We start from the raw sequence: 24,131 nt of genomic DNA, 5'->3' as shown, positions 1-24,131 counted from the left end.
TACCTCTTTTCTTTTAATTGAATGCCATTAGTAGGAAAAAAAACGTTTGCTGTGCCTTTTTATTGTTGCCAGGCAACCGCAGATTCACCTCCTCATTCTAATTTTTCCATGTAATCAATCAACCAACAGTGATTACTCGCTGGTTACTAAACTGTTGAGGCAGAGGGTTCTTGCTGTAGCTCTGGTTGAGGGTGAGAGACTGTCAGCAAATAGTTTGTTGGGCACAGGGAAACAGAGATCTGTGTGGGTACATGAGACCCTAAAAAAGAGGGTGGATCATGGGGAGTACCACCAGCTGGTCCAGAAGCTTCTCCTCCATGATGGCTGTTTCCAGACATATTTTAGGATGACTTGGAGGCAGTTTGCCAACCTGCTGTCTATCGTCGGGCCGTATAGCTCTGGGTATCCAGCAGCCACTACCACCAATTTGTCCTCCATTGATTACCAACTGTGAACTTGTTGTCATGGCCACCACGGAATGCCTGCCTCTCAAGTCATGTGATTGGACAATGGGGAACAAGATGACGAAAAAGAGATGATGTTGGGCGCTTTTCTGCTGAGTTGAAGTTTTTTCGAATCGAGGAGTTTAGAGTGCTCCTTCAAAAACGGCAGGCACCTAGAGGGCAGAAACACGAGGCGTGTAGCAACGCAAAAACCGCGAGCAAAAAGTTTCATTCTCATTAAAAACAATTATAAAAAGACACCTCCAGCTGCTAACATGCTTTCTGTGTGATCAGGGCCTTGGTCTCTATAGCTAGTTTCCACCTTCAACTGTGCAGGGGGTGAATTTTATATAACTCACTCATTTACATTTCATTAAGGCTTAAAGTTCTGCGTAATTAAGGGCGGGGCCACTTTGAGTGATAGGCTCTCTGTGGATAGTGCCTTCAGTATGGTACTCATGGCACCAAAACACAAAGATGGCGACAGCAAAAATGCCAAACTCAAGGCTTCAAAGCAGTAGCCTACAAAGGAATAGGTGACATCATGGTAGCTATGCCCATTATTTTAAACAGTGTGGGCGTGACTTGCTTCACAATCTCTACTGCACTGGTTCCCAACCTGTGGGTCCCAACTAGGCGTGGGAATCACCAGAGGATCCACAATACGATATTATCACGATACAATATTATTGGGATTTTAAATATGTTGCGATATGCTGAGTATTGTGATAAAATGTATTGCAATTTATTACTTTTTTTATCTAGTAAGATAAAGTTTTCAGTCTGTTCATATATATATATATATATATACATATATAATGTATATATATTAATTTAATATTTTGTATTAATTTTAATATTTTATATTTTATTTAAAATTAATAATTTCTATAATTAAATTGGTACTTGGCACTGTGTGATGATACGATATTGCCTCACAAAGATTTCGCGATACTGTACTGTATTAATTCCCCCCCCCAGCATTTCATTAACTTCTGTAAGGATAACTAAATTGTTCATAAATGTGAGTGACAAATTTGGTCAATGTTTGGTATTTTGCTCCAGACCACAAATGTGAACCTTGTGGTGGGGCTAGAGGGAAAGTCAGGGGATCACCAAAACTGTTAGGGATTAATCCTCTGGGAATGTTTACCAGTTTTTATGACAAAACCTTTAATAAGCATTGAGATATTTCACTCAGAACCAGAAATGTCGTTAAAAATAATGGTATGAGATTATATAAAACACCATAACTTTTCTTCAGCACAGTATCTTCAGTACACAGACACTATGGGGTTTCCATTTTTGAAAGTCAAATTAGACCATATAATGGTTTTGCATTTGTACCTGCAGTAACGCTGATGATGACATGCTGCAGTCAAACGGAATTATTTTTTGTGTTGTTCACTTCCTTGTAAGCAGCTACAACACCAGCTCCATCAGTGTGCTGCTGTCATTTATGGGTACAGACAGGGTCCTGTGAAGTTGTGAGACGCTGCTGTTATGGTTCACTGATACACATCCAGAAGAACAGGTGAGTTTATCTTTCTACACTGACTATCTTTCATCAGTATACATGTTGTATTTTCCTACAAAGCCCATGCATTATGTGTGATACTAGCTGTTACAATGAACAACTGGCAAATCTCAACAGTTTTAAAGAACAGCAGATAAAGTTCAGTGTATTTTTGTAACTCTTGGCGATGTTCTCTAAATGATTAAGAATGCCACATTGCTTCTTTTTTGCTTTATCATCTCAGGAATTCAGTGCAGTCATGAATATAACTTATCTAACAGGCCATTTAGTGTGATAGGATCAACGGTTTCATTTCAACATTGGTAGGGACACATTTTAAGCAGGAGGTCTGGGTGTCCTTTAAGGACATTTTGAGCATCTCACACTTCATTTCCTGCAGTCTGGTAATTTTTATGCACCAATTTATAGTGGTAATGTTTGTAATTATGTGAAGGAAAACTCAAAATTCATGTGGCAGTGTAATTTAATGGAACATTTCCACTGGTAAGAAAACCATCACAAGACGTTAGCTGTATTTGGGACTGTCCACTCATTTGGCCCTTTTGACGTAAAATTCTTTGACACATGAGTAAATAGGCAGGTAAGACATTGCCAGTGTCTCCAGGACTGTGATTATTGGGGGACAGATCATGATCACATAATGTGTCGAGGGACGGATTCTCAGTCGTTATGGCTGGAGTCATTACAGCTACTAGAACAATGCTTAGGAACTGGAAGTCAGCGACACCCCCAGAAATAAAAGAATGGGTCGAATGTATAACAAAAACTGCCTCTTATGAATCCATGCTGACTGTGATAACGGTGCTCAAGGACCAATCTGGGGGGATTTTTGGAATTATTTTTGCATTGTCTCAGGGCCTGGAAGTGTGATTTTTTTTTTGTCTTGCCCTGTCTATTTTTTGTATTTATTCTTTTTTCATTTTTTTTAATTAGTATCACTATTAAGTTTTATTGTGGGACTGGTGCTGTACCCCCCTTTTATACGGGTGGCTGTTACCCTGTTTGTTTTGTATTTTTATTTTTGTTTGTCAAGATTGATGTGTAGAACTATCATGTACCAAGCTAACCCAAAATCAGTAGAAATTTGAATTAAAGTATACCTTTGTTATGTGTCCCTTTTTCACAATGTAAAATAGTTAAAGAAGACTTTATAGGGTACACACTGTTTAAAAAAGAATGAGGAAAAAAGTCCATAAGTCATGCTGTTTAACTGCTATAAACTTACAATACTCTTATATCTGTAGTGGTTAGCATTGTTGCCGCACAACAAGAGAGTTCCTAGTTCAAATCCAGGGTGGGGGAGCCCAACCATGCATGTCAGCGTGGGTTTTCTCCAGCTTCCTCCCACAGTCTAAAGACATGCAGCTTAACTGGTGACTCTAAATTGTCCGTAGGTGTGAATGTGAGTGTGCATGGTTGTCTGTTTCTATGTGTCAGCCCTGTGATAGTCTGGTTGTCCTGTCCAGGGTGTACCCTGCCTCTCACCCAATGTCAGCCAGGACTCCTAACGGGATAAGCGATTATGAAAAATGAATAAATCCATATATACATATAAAAATCACACTATGGGGGTGTGTGGTGTGTCTTCCTCAAGCTTGGGTCCTCTACCAGAGTCCTGGGAGTTTGAGAGTTCTGCGCAGTGTCTTAGCTGTTCCTAGGACTGCGCTCTTCTGGACAGAGACCTCAGATGTTGTACCTTGAATCTGCTGGAGCCACTTATTTATGATTGATAACATTCATAGTTTGATATGGCAACAAATGTGACTAATTTTAGCAACTGTAACAAGCTAAGATGCTGTTAATTACTCATTTGAAGACATTTTGAAGACATCAGGACACCTGTTAAAGGACATTGGAACTTCATTATCATCTCGTTTGAGGACATTGGGGCTTTATCATTGTTGACAGTGTTTAGTTTTTTGAATCAGATCCTACTGATCCCAAATAGCTAGGAGAAATTATAAAAAGTATACCAAACAAAAGTTCGGGTCCCAGGGGGATTTATAAAATAAATAAAGATAAATAAATATAGTGTAATGTAATGCAGTGAGGCTCACAGTCATTCTGTATAGCTTATGAATATTTATTCTACTGTAGATTATCACGTTTCATGTGAATGTTATCTCTGCTGAGTCAACAGGATCAGAACAACTGTTATCAGATAACAGTCTGCATGCACTGTCTAGATCTGTTTCCTTATCTGAGATTAAAAAAGAACCGTCAAAATATTTGCATGATTTTGTTAAAGCCTCAGAGCCTCACAGAGCAGGAATATACACCGAACTCTTGGACAGATGCCAAACATACATTTCCTTTTAAACCGACAGTGCTGTGAGAGTTATTAATGTTGGAGAGGAGTATACCACATCACATAATCATTTAGTTGTTTAGCTGAACTTCTGTTGTTAATTGAAAAATACAGTAACCACAATTTTTTCAAGGTGCTTTAATTTGCACAAACGTGCAAAAATAAGTATAAAAAAGATTTAGTTTAGTTTATTTAAGAAGGGACAGTGCAAATTAATAAATACACATGGTCTTAAAAATGCCAGAATTAGCCAAAAGGCTATTTTTCATCTGTAGTTAATTCATTTTAAGAAGTGTTTCTTTATCCGAATCAAGTTTGTAGGCATAAAGAGGGTGTCGTATCTCCAGATTGTATAGACCTCTAAAGACGATAACATTTGCGAGTTAGCTTGCTAACTAGATTGGCTGCTAACAAGTATGCTTGCTGATAGACTACAATATTAGCGAGTGAGCTTGCTAAGTAGGTTGGCTATGCTAACAGCTAAGCTTGCTGATAGACTATAATATTAGTGAGCTAGCTTACATGGGTAGGCTATGTTAACAAGTAAGCTTGCCGATAGACTATAATATTAGCGAGTAAGCTTGCTACCTAGGTTGACTATGCTAACAAGTAAGCTTGCAGATGGACTATAATATTAGCGAGTTAGCATAATGTTAGTATGTATTTTTACATCTCCACTGACCAGTGGATACTTGGTCAAGACCCCTGGGGATCATATTCCGTTATGACAGACGTCATGGCGTCAGAAGTGCTAGGCTTACTGATGAATGGACAAGTTAGACTAATTTTAGTTGGCCCAAGGTCAAGTTAAATGTGTCAAGGCACCATTTAAGGTAATAGTATACATGCCACCATCCTATATAAGCTGTGTCTCTCTCTGTTCACAATAATCACATAGTTTCTGCATGTAGCCATGTTGATCCGAGCCTGTAATTAAATGTGCATTGAGAAAGAACTCTGTGATCGGCCTCATCTTTGAATTCTCCAGATCACCACAGAAACACCTACTCTCACATGCTAACTATGCTATGCTAACAAGTAAGCTAGCTGATAGACTATAATGTTAACGAGTTAGCTTGCCAACTATAGGCTATGCTAACAACAAGCTTGCCAATAGGCTTAAAAAAATGTCTATTAACATTAAGAGTAAGGATTATGTCATTTTGCTATTAACATTTTTTCTCGTTAATGTTAACAGTCTGTCGGCAAGTTTACTTAGCATAGTTAGCAAGCTAACTTGATAACCTTGCAGCAGCTTACAAAGGGTTTTGTTCAATGTTGCTGAGGATTTTATTTAATTGTGCTGACTTTAATTTGGAAAACTAGCTTCACTCTGAGGAAGCAAAGGGATTTTGAAACAAGCACAAGAGCTCTTATACTGTCATGACATGTAAATATGTAAATATTATATCTGTTTACCAGGGGTAAATACAAATGTCTTTTTATGTTATTGATTATTTGCAGGAACAGGATGTGGGCCTTTCTATTTCTTCAAATCCTGGGACTAACCATCTGTCAGGTAAGCCCCAGTGCCGTAGGGCTCTGATAAGCCCATATGGTAACACATTAGATCTTAAAGGGACAGTTCACCCCAAAATCAAAAATACACATTTCCTTTCTCAACTGTAGCGCTGTTTATCAGTCTAGATTGTTTTGATATGAGCTGCAGAGTTTTGATTTGTGGTGAACTGTCCCTTTGAAATTCAAACTCACAACATTAAATTGCATTAAATTGGGTGATTTTCTTCTGTTTTTTTACAGGCTACTGAAAAAGGTAAAGTTATTCTGAGTTTCAAAATGAGCATGACATTGTTCTTAAACAGAGAGGGTGTGTGTGTGATATTTGAAAATGTATTGCATTTAGGATGATGTCTGTTTTTTTTCATGTTTCAGGCAATTCAACACAAATTTATAATTTCAAACTGAGAATAGAGAACAATGCAATCAAAAACATAACCGAGAAACTGAAACCTTTTGTGAGCACTGCCAGCCTGAACATTGACGACCTAAAAATGACAACAAGTAAACATTTTTTCTAATATTTCAATTACTGTATGTTCTGATTAATTATAGATATATAATCTCTGAGTTCAACTATTATGCTTTTTTCCAATCAGCCTGTCAGAGCAACCCGAAAGGCACAACTTGTAACTGCGAATCTGGCTTCAGATGGAGCGATAAAGTTTGTCAGTCTAGTCAGAAATGTTGCGGTGACGAGCAATGCACCTTCACCGGCAACTCATCTAGCATGTGTGTTTCAAACACAACAGGCATGTGGTTTGTTTTTTGTTGTTGTTGTCGTTGTTGTTGTTTTTACTGTTTACATGCTCATTCGTGTGTGTACTTTTGTGTTTAAAACATGCAACGTCTTTTTTTTTTCCTCACAGTTTCTATCAAAGGATTCATCAATTTGCACAGAGGGTATATCGACTGTCTGACAGATAAAACCTCTAAAGAATACAAGGACTGTCATGACAAATTGTTAAGAGAGGTAAAAACTCCTATTAATGAATAAACAGCACATGACTTAATTAATTACTTTCATCAGATCAGGGATGATGTAATTCATTTAGGTATTGTCATTTGCCAATAATATACTGATGTGTGAAAAATGATTCAGTGAATGAGCTGTTGCCTTGCAGATGAAAAAAGTGTACAGCACTTTGAAGGGATTTGACAGCTTAAAGATTATCGAATTCAGGTAAATTTGATTTGGTTACGAAATTAAAGAAATTCAGTTATTTTTCTGTTTTCAATTTGTTACCTTTAATTTGTATTATTCCTTCCCTGAAGGGTTGGAAGCGTCATCGCAGAATTTGAACTTATCATTGCTAACGAGGTCAATTCACAAAAGTTGAGTGAAAAAATGAAACTTCTGAATGAAACTCTGTCAGGATTCCTTGTCATGGAGACTAAAGGTAATTATATCTAACTGGGGGCGGGATGCACCTGTCGGGATTCATTTTAAACCTGGTTTGAATTAACATGAATACATGAATGTCAGGAGGCAACTGCCAATGAAAAAAATGGGGGATAATTTAATTAATTCTCAAAGCAGAAGCACGAACTGGAAATATCACCATTGTACGCTTCTGCAACCCAGGAATACATCATATTTGCATGTTTTATACATGCAAATGATGTTGCCATTTGGAGTTGCAGGGAATGGTTGATGGTGTAACACCACTGTTCGAAACCAACAGACGACAAAGCTGGTTGTAATTAAAATAATTTCCAATGCTCTTTTGTGCCTGCAAAGTTGTTCAAGATGCCAAGACATCGCTGCTTGTCCTGTGGGTATAGTGCTACAAAAACCTTTATTCATATTGAGACATCACTGCTTTTTCTTTTGGGTTAGCGGCACAATGATTGGTAGTTTTTTATCAAGACATCTTGCTTTTCCTGCCAAGTTAGTGCCATGATAAGTGGTTGTTTTTCTACCAAGACATCACTGCTTTTCCTGCAGGTAGTGCTACAAAAAACGTTTTTTGTAATTGAGACATTGCTGCTTTTTCTGTAGCGTTAGTGGCACAAAATCTGGGATCAAGACATCGCTGCTTTTCCTGCCAAGTTAGTACTATGAAAAGTGGTTGTTTCATCTACCGAGACATCACTGCTTTTCCTGCGGGTAAAGCACTACAAAAGCCTTTCTTTAAAAGTGAGACATCACTGCTTTTCCTGGGAATATAATGCTACAAAAACCTAAAACCCTTCTTTTTCAAAAATGAAAATAGAGACATCACTGGTTTTTCTGTAGGGATAGTGGCACAAAATTGGTTGTTTTTTTATCGAGACATTGCTGCTTTTCCTGTGGGTATAGTGCTACAAAAACTTCTTTTTAAAAATCGAGACATCACTGCTTTTCCTGGGGATATAGTGTTAAAAACCTAAAAGCCTGCAGGGATTGTGTGACTAAATGTAGGTATTGTAAGCCAAACTATGATCTTTTTCTAACCATAACCAAGTGTTTTTGTGTCTAAACCTAACCACATATTAACCACAGCATTGTTGAAACATAAATCAGGTACATTAGGGAAATAATTACATGCAAATGCACCATATCCGTGTTTTGCAGAAACGTACAATGCGGGTACATTTTCAGGCAATTGGCTTGCTTAAGAAAGTTTATGTGAAGTATAGATTCAAAAGGTACGCATACCTTTTGAATGTAGCTCATTGGATTCTACACTGATTCAACTCTTCACAGGCAGGGATGGGCAGTATTTCTATTACTTGTATTTAAAATACGTATTTCTATTACATTTGAGTATTTTGTCATTTGTATTTGATAAGGCCGATAAAAAGCAAATGTAATTTGTGACAACATACTTTTGAGTGGAGTAATTTTGTATTTAAAATACTCAAAATACTTTCTCCACGAATCAAAAAACAAAAATAATAGGCTACACATTCTTATAATATTGGATGTAACAATATTTTTTACTTTTTTTTTTTTAATATATATTTATCTATATGTTTTTTTTTTAAACTTGGACCATTCAATGTGCCCTTCAATGACCTAGTGGTCTGTTTTACTGGACTGTGCATAACATAGGAAATTGTATGCTGTTGTGGTTGATGCTTGGGATGAGTATGCTACAAATGAATTGCCTCACGTGGGATCAATAAAGTTGTCTGAATCTAAATCTGAATCAATAAATAATATTTTAGGGTAGCCTACATGTCCCTAGCTTCTTTTTCTCTTTTTCCTTTGAAAAAAGTTGAACACAGGGCTCCAAAGGCTCCAAGTTAGACAGCAAACAAGTTAACTAGCTACAGTAGCTACAGTGTCTTTAGACTTTTTGAGTTATTCACAAAAATATTTGAATCGGTGAGTATAGCGCCACCAATGGACAAATCGTGGGCATTCTTTCTGGTATAGTTACTCAGTTGCATATGCAAATTTTGAGCATTTTGGGCAAGGACTTTTTGAGTTATTCACCAAAAGCTTTGTGGACTGACCAACCAAGCAACCAACCAAGTGACCAACAGAGTGACCTACAGAGCTGCGGGTCGCTGCTAAAAAGAAAAAGTAAAAAGTATTTTCTGCATTTGAAAATACAAAATACATGTATTTTATTTTGATACATTTTCTGGCACCAGTATTTTGTATTTTATTTTGATACATTTATTTGAGGGGTATTTTGTATTTTTTATCAAAATACATTTTGATGTATTTTTGCCCATTTCTGTTCACAGGTGTTGTCCATTTCCACCCACCGCCTAGCCCAGTGTGTTACAACGATCATCCCAAACTGAAATGCACATTACAGGAGGACCTGAAAGTGAAACCAAAGTGGAGGCTGAAAAATGAATATGAGAAAGTGTTTGAGATATTTAGTGGCACAGAGTCAAGTGTCCAAATAGCAACAATGGAAACCAGTGTCACACTGAACAACATATCCCGACGCTGGACAGGTATCATTGTTTCATATTTTTCATATTTGGCCTGTGAGCTGACTTACAGTGAGTGTGTAAATAAGCAACCAGAGGTGAAAAAGTCATGAAGTACTGTACATACAGGTCCAGTGTGTAAGATTTACAGGGGATCTACAGGCAGAAATGGAATATAATATGGTCATGAGCAAAAAAATCTCTAAAAATGGTATTTAGCTGGGGAACATAGCGAAGCACTTTGTAGCTTAAAAGCCATGTATTTCCCTCCAGAGTTGGTGGAGACAAAAACAGAGGTAAAAGGCCATTTTTGGATTTATGCTCATTGGATGGACGCTAATGTTGCTCTGTATCTGATTTCATAACAATGTTGCTATTTACTAGCAAAAATTATGTATAATATTCATAATATATAACCCTGTTCTTTTATTCCTAAACCTAACCATGTGGTGTTGTAGAAAAAAAAAAGGTCCATTCGTGTTGTTGTACAGACGTAGTGCTTTTATTTTGAAAGAGACAGTAAATTTTCTGGTAAAACAGAAGTGTATTTTGAAAGAAGACAATACATGTAACAGGCATAATTTGACACTGCGTCCCAGAACATCAACAACCAACACATCCTGGGTACCTTGCACGTCATATCTGGATGTGGAAAGTCCATGACCAAATGTCGATGCGTGACGAGGGTGGAGTGAAAATGTGTTGGTCATTAATGCTGCATTTTCATGTTGGTCACCATAATTTTCCTACACACTTAGCACACAGTAGAAGTTTCAGTTCAGCAACCTCACTGCTAGATGCCACTAAATCCTACACACTGGACCTTCAGAGGGTGTTCTCATGGCTTGTATGTCTCATCTCTCTTCATTTTTTTCTCAGGAGAGTATACATGTACCTATCTTCAAGAGTCAGACTTATACAACATATCTCACAAAGCCAGCACTGCATTGGACATATCCCTCCTGCCAGACATTGACATCACCACTGACCCACCGTTTCCACACTGCCGTAAAAGTTCAGATTTACTAAACATTAAAGTCAAATGTGAGATAGAGAGCAGCCATGAAAATTACACTGTGTCATGGGGCAAACGCAATGTCCTCGGAGAAATTAAACCTGCAAGTAAGTGCATTTTCTTGTGCCCATCAATTTCAATGAATTCATGTGCACACTAAAAAAAAAACATGACATTCATATGTGATCCTTGCAGGTCATCCTGGGAAGACTAAAGGACCTGAAGTTCATGCAGCTGATACAATCCTTAGATGTGACGAACGCGAACACACGCCAAATATATGGTGCACTTTTAAGAACAGGTGCAACGAAAGCAGAACAGCCTCAATAGATATCAATATCATATATGGTATGTTTAAATATTAGCTAAAATATTTTCAGAAAACAGTGAATTGGGCCCAGTTCCAAATTTTTGCATGATATTTTGCCATCAAATAATCCCACAATGGGATAAAAAAATACAGTGTCCATAGCACCCACATTACTTCTACATAGGGGGTAATCACGTGATGATTACAGGAGTACAACTACCCTCACAATCATCACAGGCTAACTTGCTCTGCTGAAGTTGACTTTGTAAAAACATTAGTTGTTTTCGTTACATATGTAATAAATGATAAATGAAGCCTTAATTTTTCTTCTTCAAAACAGAAACCGATCAGTTCTGTGAAGCTGACAGTGATTGGTTGGAAACCAAAGCTGAATTCACTGCAGTGTTAAAATGCACGAATGCTTCTGGACATCGAGAAAGGGAATGCAGAAAGGGGTAGGCCACAATAACATTCTTTGTATTTGTTTTGATACATATTTAACTGATCGAGACTACATGTACATAGATGCAGTTTTGTTTGTACATGGGGTGACGCATCAGAGCAGGAGAACGCAGGTAATATACGTAGGTAAGGTGCAGGTGATGAGCAGCAGGTGTGTGACGGGGTAAGTGAACAGTTTTTTGACTGTGAAGTGTGGCAACATGAAGAGTTTGTAACGTGGAAATTAAAACTGATGAATGGAAACTTAGACATTTAGCTGTGATGGACTCAGAGACTGTTGTGTGAAAACCTACCTGAGATAACAATGTTTTACCTGTGTGAGTCGAGCATGTGTGGAAATAAATGGGTCACCACACTCAAAGAAATCAGGATGAATTTGTGGTTTATTCTTGCCCAGAACATGTGTCTGGAGAGTTCTCCCTGTTCACCCCTTGGAGCCTTAAATGTACCATTTTTTATGGAGAGACTCTACAGTAGGGAAACAACTAATTATTATTTTGATCGGCAAATAATCTGATGATTATTTTTTCCAGTTAATGCAGTAATATATCATCAGAGAATAATAAAGAATGCCCTTCAGAATTGCCTGTTCAGTCCATATCCAAAGATATTTAGTTCAGTCAGGAACACTTTAGTCAAAGAACACTTTATTTCCATTTGCAATATTATATTTTGCGGTATGGCTCTGTTCTGCGGCCCTTTCTGCCTTTCCTAGGCCTATGCAGAAAGCCTCTTCCAAGCGCCTACGTGGAAAGCATAAGGCAGAGAGGCAAACCTCCCTGCCCTTCCATGTGCCTACATGGAAAGCCTAAGGCGCCAAAAGGAGAGCAGCAGCAAAAAATAACCCTGGGAACAAAACAGAGCAGCATCAATGACAAACAGAAATGACATTGATAAGTCAGACACATCATGAAAAGGTGGAGCTGGGGTGGAGGCGGGTTGCAAAGCAGCTTGCAGAGGAAGCAGCAACAGTAGGCAGGCCAGAGCAGTTTAAATAGGGCGCCCTGAATGAGATTCACCAATTGGCTGCATAGAAAGAAATCATGTGATCTATCAGCTGACTCCCTTCCATGAGTCAGCTGCTCCATCAGTTGATTGGGCTGTTTGAGATGAGCTGATGTAGCTGGGCTTGACATCATATCCTGCCTAAACTAACGCTGTGCCCAATTTTACTATCACAGAGGAAAACTTGCAATTTGCAGATCCAAAACCAATGAATTTCAGGAATTGTGTTTAAAATATGATGTATACAATACATTAATCATATTTGTTGATGATTAATTTTGTTTTGAATCAATCATTTCAGCTCTACAAAGGGGGTATGGAAACCAGAGTTTTCAGCATGTGTGAACACAAAAGTGAATGATGTGCTGCAGAAAGCACTGGTGAGTCTAATTTAACTTAAAGTTATAAAACAAGATCTCCATCATTTGATAGAAAAGTGACAGAAATACACGATAGTTTCACAGAATGGATTGTCTAGTTTCTATGCCTTTATAGCCTCAGCTTTTTGGAGATTAAATATTTGGTAGTAGCTGATGTCTACATTTAAACACAAATATTCATCACCACTGAATAATCTTTGTTACTACAGGTTGTTGACACTGGACTTGGCTCACCAGATGAAAATGCTGCAGATGTGTTTTCCCGCCTTTCACAAGTCACTGATGAGTCAGAGACCATCAACAGCTTTGCAAACATGAATGCATCTGTTCAAGTCCTCTCCAGTTTGAGTCAAAAGCTAAAAGGCATAAATGATGATTCAGTAAGGAATGTAAGTATAACAGAATCTTTCTTTGGTTATCTATATTTAAGCAATATCACACTTGAGGTTGATGCTGTTGTACTGAATATCAACACTGCTGTGATTAGGTCACAGGGACAAGGCCACAGGCTGAGTGCCAAAGATAATCACAGCCATGCTGATATTCAGTACAACAGCATGACCTCGAGTGTGATATTACTTTTATACAACAGTTCTACAAGCGCCATTTATGTTTTGGCTCTGCCAACACAAATAGTTTGGACTGGACTGTTGCCGAGCAAAAACACAAAACACTCCTGCACACAAGCTTGTTATTTCAGCTGTGTCTCTATTCAGGGGCCACAGCCTTTGAAGGACGCAGCCTTCGTGGTCGACATCGGCTGCGTCCTTTGAAGACTGCATCAGCCAAACCAATTAGTCTCCGAAATGGGACGGTATGATCTGCGGAGGATTATATTATTGTGGTGTATTTATTATGAATGCAGTCCATCTTATGCTCATTTTGTTTCTGTTTTTTGCCATTTCATCACTACAACAAATACAACCATAGCCAGTACCTCGCTATCACTATCCTCATTCATATTCTAAGAAGCTACAAATTATATTTAGACACAAAATAAGCTCGAAAAGCTGGAAATCAGAACAGAAGTACAGAGAGTTGTTGCATAGAGATGATACACTGTCTCATCTAGTTGCATTGGTGTGAACTGGCAGGTCTTTAGAACATTGCAGAATGGTGCATTGCAAGTAGTTGCATGTTTCTTCTCATCTCGTTGCAAATCTTTGGTCTGAACTGGCCAAATTAAAACTCAATTACTATCACCACCAGCCACTGGTGTTGTCCAATCAACCAGGACTAAAATTTTAAGAGTTACAAATTTGAGCTGCCATTAATGACCATTTTGTGCCAATATCCAATGTAAATACAGTCAGATAGATGTATTTTCTGTGTATTTTCCCTTTTTCGTAATTGATACAACCAGTCGAAAGGCTTTTTATAAATTTGAGCAGACATTGACTTGAATTAACTGCTGCTAACATGAGCTTCTTTGTTTTTTTACAGAACTTTCTGGAGTCATCCAGCAATATGCTGGATAGATCTCTCAGCAGCTCGTGGACGACAAAAACTAACAAAAGCAATAATTCATTGGCTGAGAGATATCTGAGTTCTGTCGAGCACTTGATTCAGATAACAAATGTAACAAATGCCCCTGAAAACAGAAACATAAGGATAGCTGCAGCCAATTGCACGCAGAGCTCAAAATGTAGCAACAAAGTTTTTAATGCCAGTATCTCTCTTTCTCCTGCCGACTCTGGCTTTGTAAAAACAGCTGGATTTAAAGAACTGGAGAACTATTTGCCCAACAAAGATCAAGGATATGAGCCTAACAGCATTGTTGTGTCAACAACTGCTGAAAGGGGACAACTGGATTCAGTTGAGATTAGAATCCACTTTCCATTGCACAGAAAAAGGCGTCCCCACACATTCATGAGGTGTGTCTACTGGAATAACAACACTGGAGATTGGTCAGATGATGGCTGCGAATGGGACGGTTCCTCCAATGAGGGACTTTGCATTTGCAAACATTTGTCTTCATTCGCCATTCTAATGTCAAAGTATCCAGTGAAAGTCCCCTGGATAACAGAGGTTACCTATGTTGGACTGTCTGTATCAGTCGTGTCACTCATTATCAGCCTCGTGGTAGAACTGCTCGTCTGGAACACTGTAGTGAAGACAAGTACTTTGTATTTGCGCCATACTGCCCACGTTAACGTTTCTCTATGTCTGCTAGTTGCAGATATCAGTTTTTTAGCATCCTCTAAGCCCAGTGATATTTCAGAAATGTGGTGCAAGGTTTTTGTCGTGTTAAAGCATTTCTGTTACCTGTCCATGTTCTTCTGGATGTTTTGTCTGAGCAGCATGCTCCTTCACCAAGCAACTTTTCTGTTCCATAATGTGAGCAAGAAAATCTACCTGAGGTTGTCACTCTTCCTGGGCTATGTGTGTCCTTTGCTGATTGTTGTCATCACAGTTCTTAGCTATAAGGGTGGTGCTGAAGGCGAGTACTTCTCCCATGAGACCTGTTGGCTGCGTTACACTGGACTTATGCAAGGGTCCATCCACACATTTGTCGTACCAGTCGGTACCATTGTCATATTCAATGTGTTCTCCATGCTGGTGGTGATCATGAAGCTTTTGGATCGCCCTACGAATACAGAGCGGTCCAATGAACAGGAGAGAAAAGCTGCCCTAACTGTCATTAGGTCAGTTATCCTTCTGACTCCAATCTTCGGTGTGACTTGGATTTTCGGCTTTGCCGTGATGCTTCTTGACCTCACAAGTGGAACCATGGTCTTGGTAATCAATTATGCCTTTACCCTGCTGAATTCCTTCCAGGTATGTTCATTATGATCTTTAGGTAAACATCTGGACCAGTAAAAGTTTTCCTTGTCTAGTAACCTTGTCATTTCATTTGCAGGGTTTCTTCATTTTGTTGACCACATGCCTGGGGGACAAACTGGTAAGGCAATTTTACTTCTTTAAAGGAAATGCCAAAATGAATCATAATGGGTTTTGCATTTCTGGATCAATTATGTTATTACTGTGTTTCTTCTGTAGTAGGCCAGCAGCAGCAAAATATTTAAAAGCATTTCTGTAAACCACAGATACGTTACATTTGGATATTTCATAAGTATTATATCAACGTTTCTAAAGTTCTGATGGATGGCATGACACCTAAGCAAGAAACCCGCCATGCTGCAGACCACTGCTGGGACCAGCAAACATCAAAATGGTTGTTTCTGAATGAGTCATTGCTGTATTTCCAGCAGCTTTTAAGCCAACAAATATGGGTGTTTTTTTAGCGACCTGTTAGTCTGTTTCCACCAGAGAGAGGGCAACAAAAAGCAGTTGTTTTTTGACAGAGACATCGCTGCATTTGAAGCTGGGGTGGTGCCATGAAAAGCAGTTGGGTTTTTTTCATGGCCCTGCCGGCCATGTATACCGGCCTTGTGACAAGCTAACTTTACAGCCTGGCAAAATATGCTTTAAGGTTGTGGTACCTGAACACAATGGGCATGATGGGTCCCCATTTACCCACAGTTTTAGGTTCTGGGGGGGTTGGTAACACATCGTATGTAGCCCCTACCAGGAATCTAATACGATTCCCCTCCATACTCCACAGGTCCCTCCAACTAAGCTTCCTCTTCTCTACACTTTCCCAATTCAACCACCGTCCCTGCTTAGCCTGGGCCACTACCTTTGCACCCCTTAGCATCTCTTCCTGTCTACCTATCTGTTCCACAACCAGCTGTCTTTTATCTTTGGGACCTGCTTTTTTCCATACTGGTTTGCCTGAGCCAAGCTGCCTCTGCCTCCTGAACTGCCATCCTTGGGTTCCACTCTCCTCCCCTTGGTTGGATTTGGAACCACACTACTAACTACCACGTCCTTACTCCCAGATAACAACAGCTCTGTCCTGACCTTGGTACATTTAAATTCCTCTGTTAAACTAGATACTAGCAGCTGAAGTATCCTTTTTCCATACAATGCAACACTACTTAGACACCTAGGAGCGCCCAACCACTTCCTAATATAGGAGCTAACCGACCTTTCAATTCTCTCCACAACAGACATTGGAATTTCATAAATTGACAGTGGCCACATTAACCTAGGATATAGCCCAAACTGCAAACACCACAACTTCAACTTTCCTGGAAGTTCTGATTTATTTATTCTATCCAATCCTTCAGCCATATTTTTTCTAAATTTCACCACCTGTTCCTCATCATTCAACTCTAGATTGTACCACCTACCTAAGCTCTTAACTGCCTTTCCCCTGATTGTTGGGATTTCCTCATCATCTAGGACAAACTTCCTGTCACTTAACTTCCCTCTGTATCGAGATGCTTCTAGACTTACTAGGCTTGGTCTTCATGCTGGCCCACTTGAGGTTCTTATTTACCTTCTCTAGTAGCCTCTTTGTACATGGCATTTTTGTGGTCACCAGTGTCATGTCATCCATGTAAGCCCTAACTGGTGGAAGATGCACCCCGTTCTGCCATCTCTCCTCACCTACCACCCACTTAGAAGCCCTGATGATTACTTCCATCGCCATAGTAAATGTTAATGGAGAAATTGTACACCCTGCCATAATACCTATTTCTAGCCTCTGCTAACCTGTTGTGAAACTTGCCGTACTTAGACACAACATAATATACTGACAATATGCTCTCACTAAGTTAACAACTACCTGTGGCACTTTGAAGTAGTCAAACGTACTCAAAATGAGGCTGTGTGGTACTGAACCAAACGCATTTGCAAGATCTAAAAATATTACATGCACATTACATTTTTTTTTTAATCTAATAATGTAATAACATACGAAAGTAATGGATCTGTGGTTTGCAGAGACATCCCATGCTAACATTTATTCTGGTGACTGGTTTAACCTCTTAGCATGCTCAACATCACTGATGGTCCCTATGCTAAGTTAACAGGTTGCTGGCTTCAGCTTCATGTTTAACAACCCCAAATGATAGTGGTATCAGACAGTCTTCTCATCCAACTCTCTATGAGAAAGCGAATAAGCATATTTTCCAAAGATACATGCGATCCATGATATTATAGGGTACAAAAAGGCAGAAAATTCTTGGGATCTTTGGTGAAGTTTTAAACTTCAACAAACCTCTAACCCTGGGAAGAAATTTTAGGATTTGGAATCATGATTGCGGCTTTATCAGGGAGTGTATCCAAATTACAACCCACTGTCAGAAGTTTCAATTAGTTGTTTAACAAGTTAAATGTTTAATTACACCAAAAAACTACAAACAAGGTAGAAATGCATCATTAAAAATATTTTAATCCAATGTTGACAGACACGTGAAGCACTGCTGAGTCATCTGAAGAGAAAAGTAAGTGTGCTATGACTGGGTTTATTCATATTTAAAATACAGTAATGATTGTGGATTCATTTTACACATCCTTCTCCTCTGCTCTCCAGCCTCTGGCATCGACTACTGACAGCACCACCAAGTTAGACTCAAGTGGGAAGAAGTAAAAAATAGTCTCAAATAGCTGCACTGCAATCTAAACAAACTACATTTTACACATACAATTGCAGATATTTGCTTCATAAGCCTTATTTACATGCACTTGATGATTTTGTTGTTGTTATTTTGATTCATTACCTGTGATACAATCCACTGTACATTGTTTGTTTTTGACAGGAAATATTTTACGGATTCACAATATTGGATTTTGGTTATTGGATTTGCTGGAGGCAAAACATGACTCTCCGCCTCAGGGCAGTAGGCTACATAAAGGTCTTAAAAAACAAAGACCACTTTGGTTAAATGCGATAAGACGAAGGGATTGGACGGATCATGAAAAATGCTTGCATGTGCAGCACACACTTCAAGTCAGGTTTGGGAAAAGGTATTTCCTGTTGTAAGGATAAATGACGTTATGTGTATTAAGGGTTATCATGTCCACCTCATCAGAAACTGGGGAGGTATTAAGAGAGATATTGGATTTCTAAGTAATGTTAACTTTTAGCACATTAGCTAACGTTAGCTTCAATAGCAAAACAAACTGGAGAAAACTGTTCAAGTGTCGTCTTCCTTTGTAAGATTGGCATAGTAATCAACCACAAAGCTTCCTGTGACATCATCCATCCACTGAGTGAGAGCATACGGGTCGGCCAGTCTGGTCCCATGGGTCAGTGTTTACTTACTCTAGTAACACTCCTGGTCCCGGAGAGTGAGTGACCTGACATGGTGCGTTCATAATTTCAGTATGACGCTCTACCCTATAATGAGAGCCCTGTTGGTTGAAGAAACGGAGCGTTATATTTCTATATGCATTAACAAACGGTTAAGTAAATTATGTATTCACTTTGCTTGGTACTCTGCTGCTCCATCTCCCCAGCCACAGTACATTCTGACAGCTTATTTATGAACAGTCCAGTTTGTGCCAGAGAGCGCTCCGGGCACTCGGAATTAATATTACTGAGTGCACCACTTGAATCATCTTCCTCCATTGTCTAAAACAAGCCAATTGAGCTTGCTAGCTAGCACTGGCTAATGTCTGTGGAGAATTGTTTTGCCTCCAGCTAAGTACCGCCCACCCAAAAACGTCATACTTTACTAACAGTAAAAGGGTCTATATCCACTTTTTTCCCCACTTAATTTTAGTGATCAAGTCTCTTCTGTAGTGGAATTAACATCGTAATATGCATACTCTTATTCTGATAGCCCTATGTCATCCTCTTCAGTGTATATAATATTCAATCATTGTGCAAAAATAAGAATAGGCATGTTGGCAGATTCTGACAGTTAATTCTAAAGCCAATATCAGCCAATACCGATGACGTGCCGATATTAATGTGCATCCCTAAAACATTTCCAACTTGTATTCTTTATTCATTGCTATAAATTAAATTACATATAAAGTTCAGATGTGGTTTGAGCAATACTGTGTGTGTTATCCATTACTAATAAAGCACTGAAACACTGACAACTCTTATTTGTGAAAAGATGAGTTCATCCTACGTCTGAATGTTGCTAGAGATTCTGTTTGCTTCATTTTCTTTGCCCTGCTCTGCCCACTCCTCGTCCGTGTCATCCAGTGAAATCCCTTTCTGGGTTGCCATCTTGCGGTAGGCCTGGCACTCAATTTCTGCTCTGCAACATACAAAAACAGAGCAAATTTTCTTACTTACCTTATAAAGTCAATGTATAATCTTATTGATCTGAGTATCTGAGAGGAAAACTTAATCAGAGTGTGGCATGTGTGAATCGAGGAGATGTGAATCAGAGAATGAAATAACACCAGTGGTGGCGAATCAGAAAACCGGGCTTCATTTTATACTTTTTAAGAAATCGAACGCAGTCCTGGTGTCCGTATATTTCAGCTATCCGCACTGGTTTGTCTCCACAGCAGTCCTCCTTGTCTATAGGGGCATGCAGGGAGTGCAGCAGCCGCAGCACTGCCAGCCGGCCGGACTCTGCAGCCGAGTGGGCAGGGGTCCATCCATGCTCCGTCCTCAGACACGGCCTGGCTCCATGTTCAATGAGGATCCTCACTGTTTCTGTGTGACCTGTAGAAAAAGCGTCACAGTGTGATCTGGTACCTGCATTTAAGAGCCTGGTGATTTTTTTTACTCTGGTCTTTTAAAAACAAACTCTTATTTACTGTGGTGGAGGAAAAGTCTGACTATGACAAGAAGACGAAAGAGAGGCCAAAGAAAATACAATAAAAACTGCAACAAAAAAGGGCACTTAATTAGTTGATTGGCAAAAAATTGGCTGAAATTCAGGATTTTCTAACATTTAAAAACTGAGTAATTCATTAAACAAATAATCAATTGAATAATTGATAAAGTAATAATTTTAAATTAAAGCTGGAGTTGGTAAATTTTTTTTTTTTTAAGAATTTTTAGAAGTTATCAATTGAAAACACAAGTCACTCCCATGCTGACTGACAGGTATTTTTAATAAACTAAAACCTAATAGCTAGCTTTCTATATCTAAGTTTTATGATGGTGTCATTTGAGAGGCACATCCTCCCACCAATAAAATAAGGGACTGTTTGTTAAGTATGAGGGGAGGGAGTGGGACAAAAAATAGGAGGCATGTCAATTTTTTTAAGCACTGGGGAGGGACTTGTGCTTTTTATTTTGGGTTATGGCATACAAATTTAATTGGCTGTATTGCGTATTTATTTTCCTGCCGATTTGTAAAGAAAATGCCAAAATTACACCATTTATCATAGCCAGAAACTGTAAAAAAAAAAAAAAAAAAAAGAGAAAAATTATTTGATTTTCAAATTTCCAACAGTCCTTGAACACATTTTGTGGGCCGAACTCTTCCATAAAAAAAATACATAACCAAATCTGAGCTTGAAATTGTAATACTTTATCAAAATTACTTCATTCTACATGTCTCCTTTAAAATTTAGCTAAAAAATAAACCATGAACCCTTGTTCACCAGCACGCACAACAAGAGTGAAAAACCGAGGCATTTTTCAACTCCAGGATTTCGTCTTTCACTTTTAATTTTTACTTTTAAAAATCACAAGTTTTTAAAATCTACTTATAGCTGATCATCACCATAAACTAATTTATGATGGAGGGAGGGTCATGCATTTCCTGCCAGTCACTCAGGTAGGCACAAAGAAAAATGCTTTTAGCATTGGGGAGGGTAAAAATAATAATAAAAAAATAAAAATAAAAAAGAGGTCACACCCCAGCCACTCTCCTACTCTGATAAGTAAAGAACAGTCCCTAAAAGCCAATGTCTGATATAGGACAGTCCCTTATATGACGGACAAATAAAACAGCTAGCTTTACTAACGTTACAGTCAATGTTAAGTAAAATCACAAAAAGAGGAAAACAGGGATATAGCTGTAACTGTCCGTCTTCAGGGTCTTTTGGACACCCTCTCCTGTGACCGTTACAGTCAACACTGCAGTATTTTAATGGCGGTAGCTGTGTGTAAACTGATGAGACCTGCAGGTGCTCCAGGTGAAAGGACACTACAAATTCCCACTGACCAATGAACTACCTTTAGCTGCTGCCCAGTGAAGAGGAGTCTTGTAGCTCCAGTCGATATCTCTGTGGTTGGGATTGCATTCATTTTGTTTCAGGAGCTCCTCAACTCGGTCAAAGTCGCCCGCTGCAGCTGCCTGGTGCAACTCTGTCATCTCGGTACTGTGGTTACCTAGCAACGGTGGACCAACACAAGATGGCCCCGGCGTGTGAACGGTAAATGCTGCCACCTGCTGTAGCCAGATGATAAAACCAGGCTGTGTGTCTTAAAAATACATGACACACTGAAGAGGTTGAATTTAATGAGCAGTTGTGCTTTTTCAAAAACATCTAATACCGCGGAGAAAGAACCAAATTAGCTTTTAAAAGTTTGTGAGTGAAGAGTTTAGGTTAGGCGACCGGTAGGCTAACGTTAGCCGAACAAACATGGCGGAAAAGATCATTGTTAACCAAATCTACGACAATTTTTGTTCAAAACATCTTTCTCCCCCCTAATTAAAGTATTTCAGGTAATTATAAAGTATACATAGTGAGTTGGGTTAATTAACATGTTGCCACTAGGTAAGTGGAAGTATAAGATAAAAAGAAAATGTTAGCTTCAGTAGTAGGTTTGATCAAACATGGACTTTTAGGGACTGTTCTTTACTTGTCATAGGAGGGGTTCTTCTTATTTTAAAATTATTTTTATCATCCCCATAGCTACAAATATTTTTCTTTGAGCCTCCCTGAGTGGCTGGGGGTAAATACATGACTCTCCCTCCACCATAAATCAGTTACTACCTTTTTAAAAACTTATCCTTTTATGTGTTTTAAAATTAAAAGTTGAAATGGAAATCCTGGAGTTGAAAAAAAGCTTTGGGTTTTTTATTCTCATCATGCATACTCGTAAGTTAGTGCAGAAGGTTTATTTTTGGCCAAATTCTAAATGGGATGTCGAATAAAGCGGTTTTGATTAAGTATCACTATCTTAAGCTCAGATTTGGCTGTTTTCTTTCTGATGGAAGCGTTCCTTGCCTATGATGTGTCCAAGGACTGTGGGAAATTTGAAAATTCAACAATAATTTCTGTTTTTACAGTTTCTGGTGTAAGTTTGACATTTTTTTAAGAAAACATGCCATGGATTCTTTAAAAATCTGCTGTAAAATAATTACAAAATACTACCATTTAAATTGGTATGCCCTTCCCCTGAGCCAAAATAAAAAACACAAGTTCCTCTCCAATGCTTAAAAAATGATTCTACATGCCTCCCTCTTTTTGCACCACCCTCTTCCTCCTTATAAATAACTAACAGTTCTGTACACAGAAGAGTTTAACTTGTTGAACAACAAAAATTAAAAGATGGATAAATTAAATTAGTTAAAATGTGTGCCGCAATTAAGACCTCACAAATATGAATTTAGGATGAGCTTTAAGGCCTAATATTTATGCAACTGGACACGTTTTAAGACTTTTAGGACTTGCATAATGCCAAAATTAGTCAAGATTATTTAAAGATTATTATTTTTGAATATAACCCCATATAAATATGAAATATGCCCAGTCAACATTTTTGTCTAATCAATGAACAGTGATACTGTACATTTCTGTAAATTCTTATTGAAATTTGACTGTCACCTTAATGTTTGAAACAAAATCAACTTATAACATTACTTATAACTCTGAATAAAACAATTCTGGAGACTTGACATCATAAAGGAATACCATATCTTGAAGACTGCTATGACAATGACTATCAGGTTTTTCAAACAGCTGAAGAGGAACTATGTCCTGTCTAACAAAAATGTTGTATATTGGTGCAATCAAGATTCTTACACCCTTATTCAGTTGTTTGAGAGAACTTGCCTCGTGAGGGATGGAAAGAGATTCACTGTTCAATGGGGAATGTTACAAATATTGGTGCATCTGTCAAAAAAAGTCCAACTCCCCTCCCCTCCCCTCCAAATCTGTGTCCCACTTAAAAAACATTACCCCCAGTCGTAGAATTGGATATAATTAAAGACTTGGTAGCCTATATCAATGGTGAAAATGTGACAAAATTGTACCATTGTTAAACTTAAAAAAAAAAAAACTGTCTACCGTCTATGGAAGCCTTTTTAATGAGGCTTGGGCTGAGGAAGGGTCTAAAAGTTTATTACTGCAAAAACCTCCTAAAAAAGAATTTAAGCTCCAGCATCATAACTGATACACAAATTTCATCATCAAAACACAATGCATTTAGTTACATGCTGAAGAGCAAGATGTCGGTTATTCCCTAGAGTTGATTTGCATAGCCAACAGCCTACAAAACAGCCTGTTCAAATGTGTAGAATCCATTTTAAAAATTCACACCCTTATTCATCCATGCAA

At 38.5% G+C, this 24,131-nt stretch overlaps 2 protein-coding genes across 2 annotated transcripts; one reads left to right on the top strand and one right to left on the bottom strand.

Annotated features, from left to right (window-relative positions):
* Window positions 1-1,832: 1,832 nt before the first annotated feature.
* On the top strand, window positions 1,833-18,375 carry adgrf3a (adhesion G protein-coupled receptor F3a). Its single transcript, XM_078175418.1, has 18 exons — window positions 1,833-1,977; window positions 5,753-5,807; window positions 6,050-6,062; window positions 6,182-6,310; window positions 6,406-6,624; window positions 6,676-6,779; window positions 6,931-6,989; window positions 7,082-7,206; window positions 9,488-9,706; window positions 10,562-10,804; window positions 10,893-11,045; window positions 11,348-11,462; window positions 12,776-12,854; window positions 13,064-13,243; window positions 14,298-15,632; window positions 15,715-15,756; window positions 18,113-18,148; window positions 18,238-18,375. Exons 2-18 carry the CDS (start codon window positions 5,760-5,762, stop codon window positions 18,292-18,294), a joined length of 3,156 nt encoding a protein of 1,051 aa, XP_078031544.1. The 5' UTR covers window positions 1,833-1,977; window positions 5,753-5,759; the 3' UTR covers window positions 18,295-18,375.
* On the bottom strand, window positions 18,077-22,010 carry ankrd66 (ankyrin repeat domain 66). The gene is made up of 3 exons (XM_033643491.2): window positions 21,802-22,010; window positions 20,106-20,334; window positions 18,077-19,918 (listed from the first exon to the last, which is right to left on the bottom strand). Exons 1-3 carry the CDS (start codon window positions 21,938-21,940, stop codon window positions 19,783-19,785), a joined length of 504 nt encoding a protein of 167 aa, XP_033499382.1. The 5' UTR covers window positions 21,941-22,010; the 3' UTR covers window positions 18,077-19,782.
* Between the last annotated feature and the right edge of the window lie 2,121 nt (window positions 22,011-24,131).

The sequence above is a fragment of the Epinephelus lanceolatus genome, chromosome 15 (assembly GCF_041903045.1).
Source record: "Epinephelus lanceolatus isolate andai-2023 chromosome 15, ASM4190304v1, whole genome shotgun sequence".
In the NCBI taxonomy this organism is placed as follows: Eukaryota; Metazoa; Chordata; class Actinopteri; order Perciformes; family Serranidae; genus Epinephelus; species Epinephelus lanceolatus.
The sequence above is the reverse complement of the archived record's forward strand: the minus strand, read 5'-3'. Positions and strand labels throughout refer to the sequence as shown.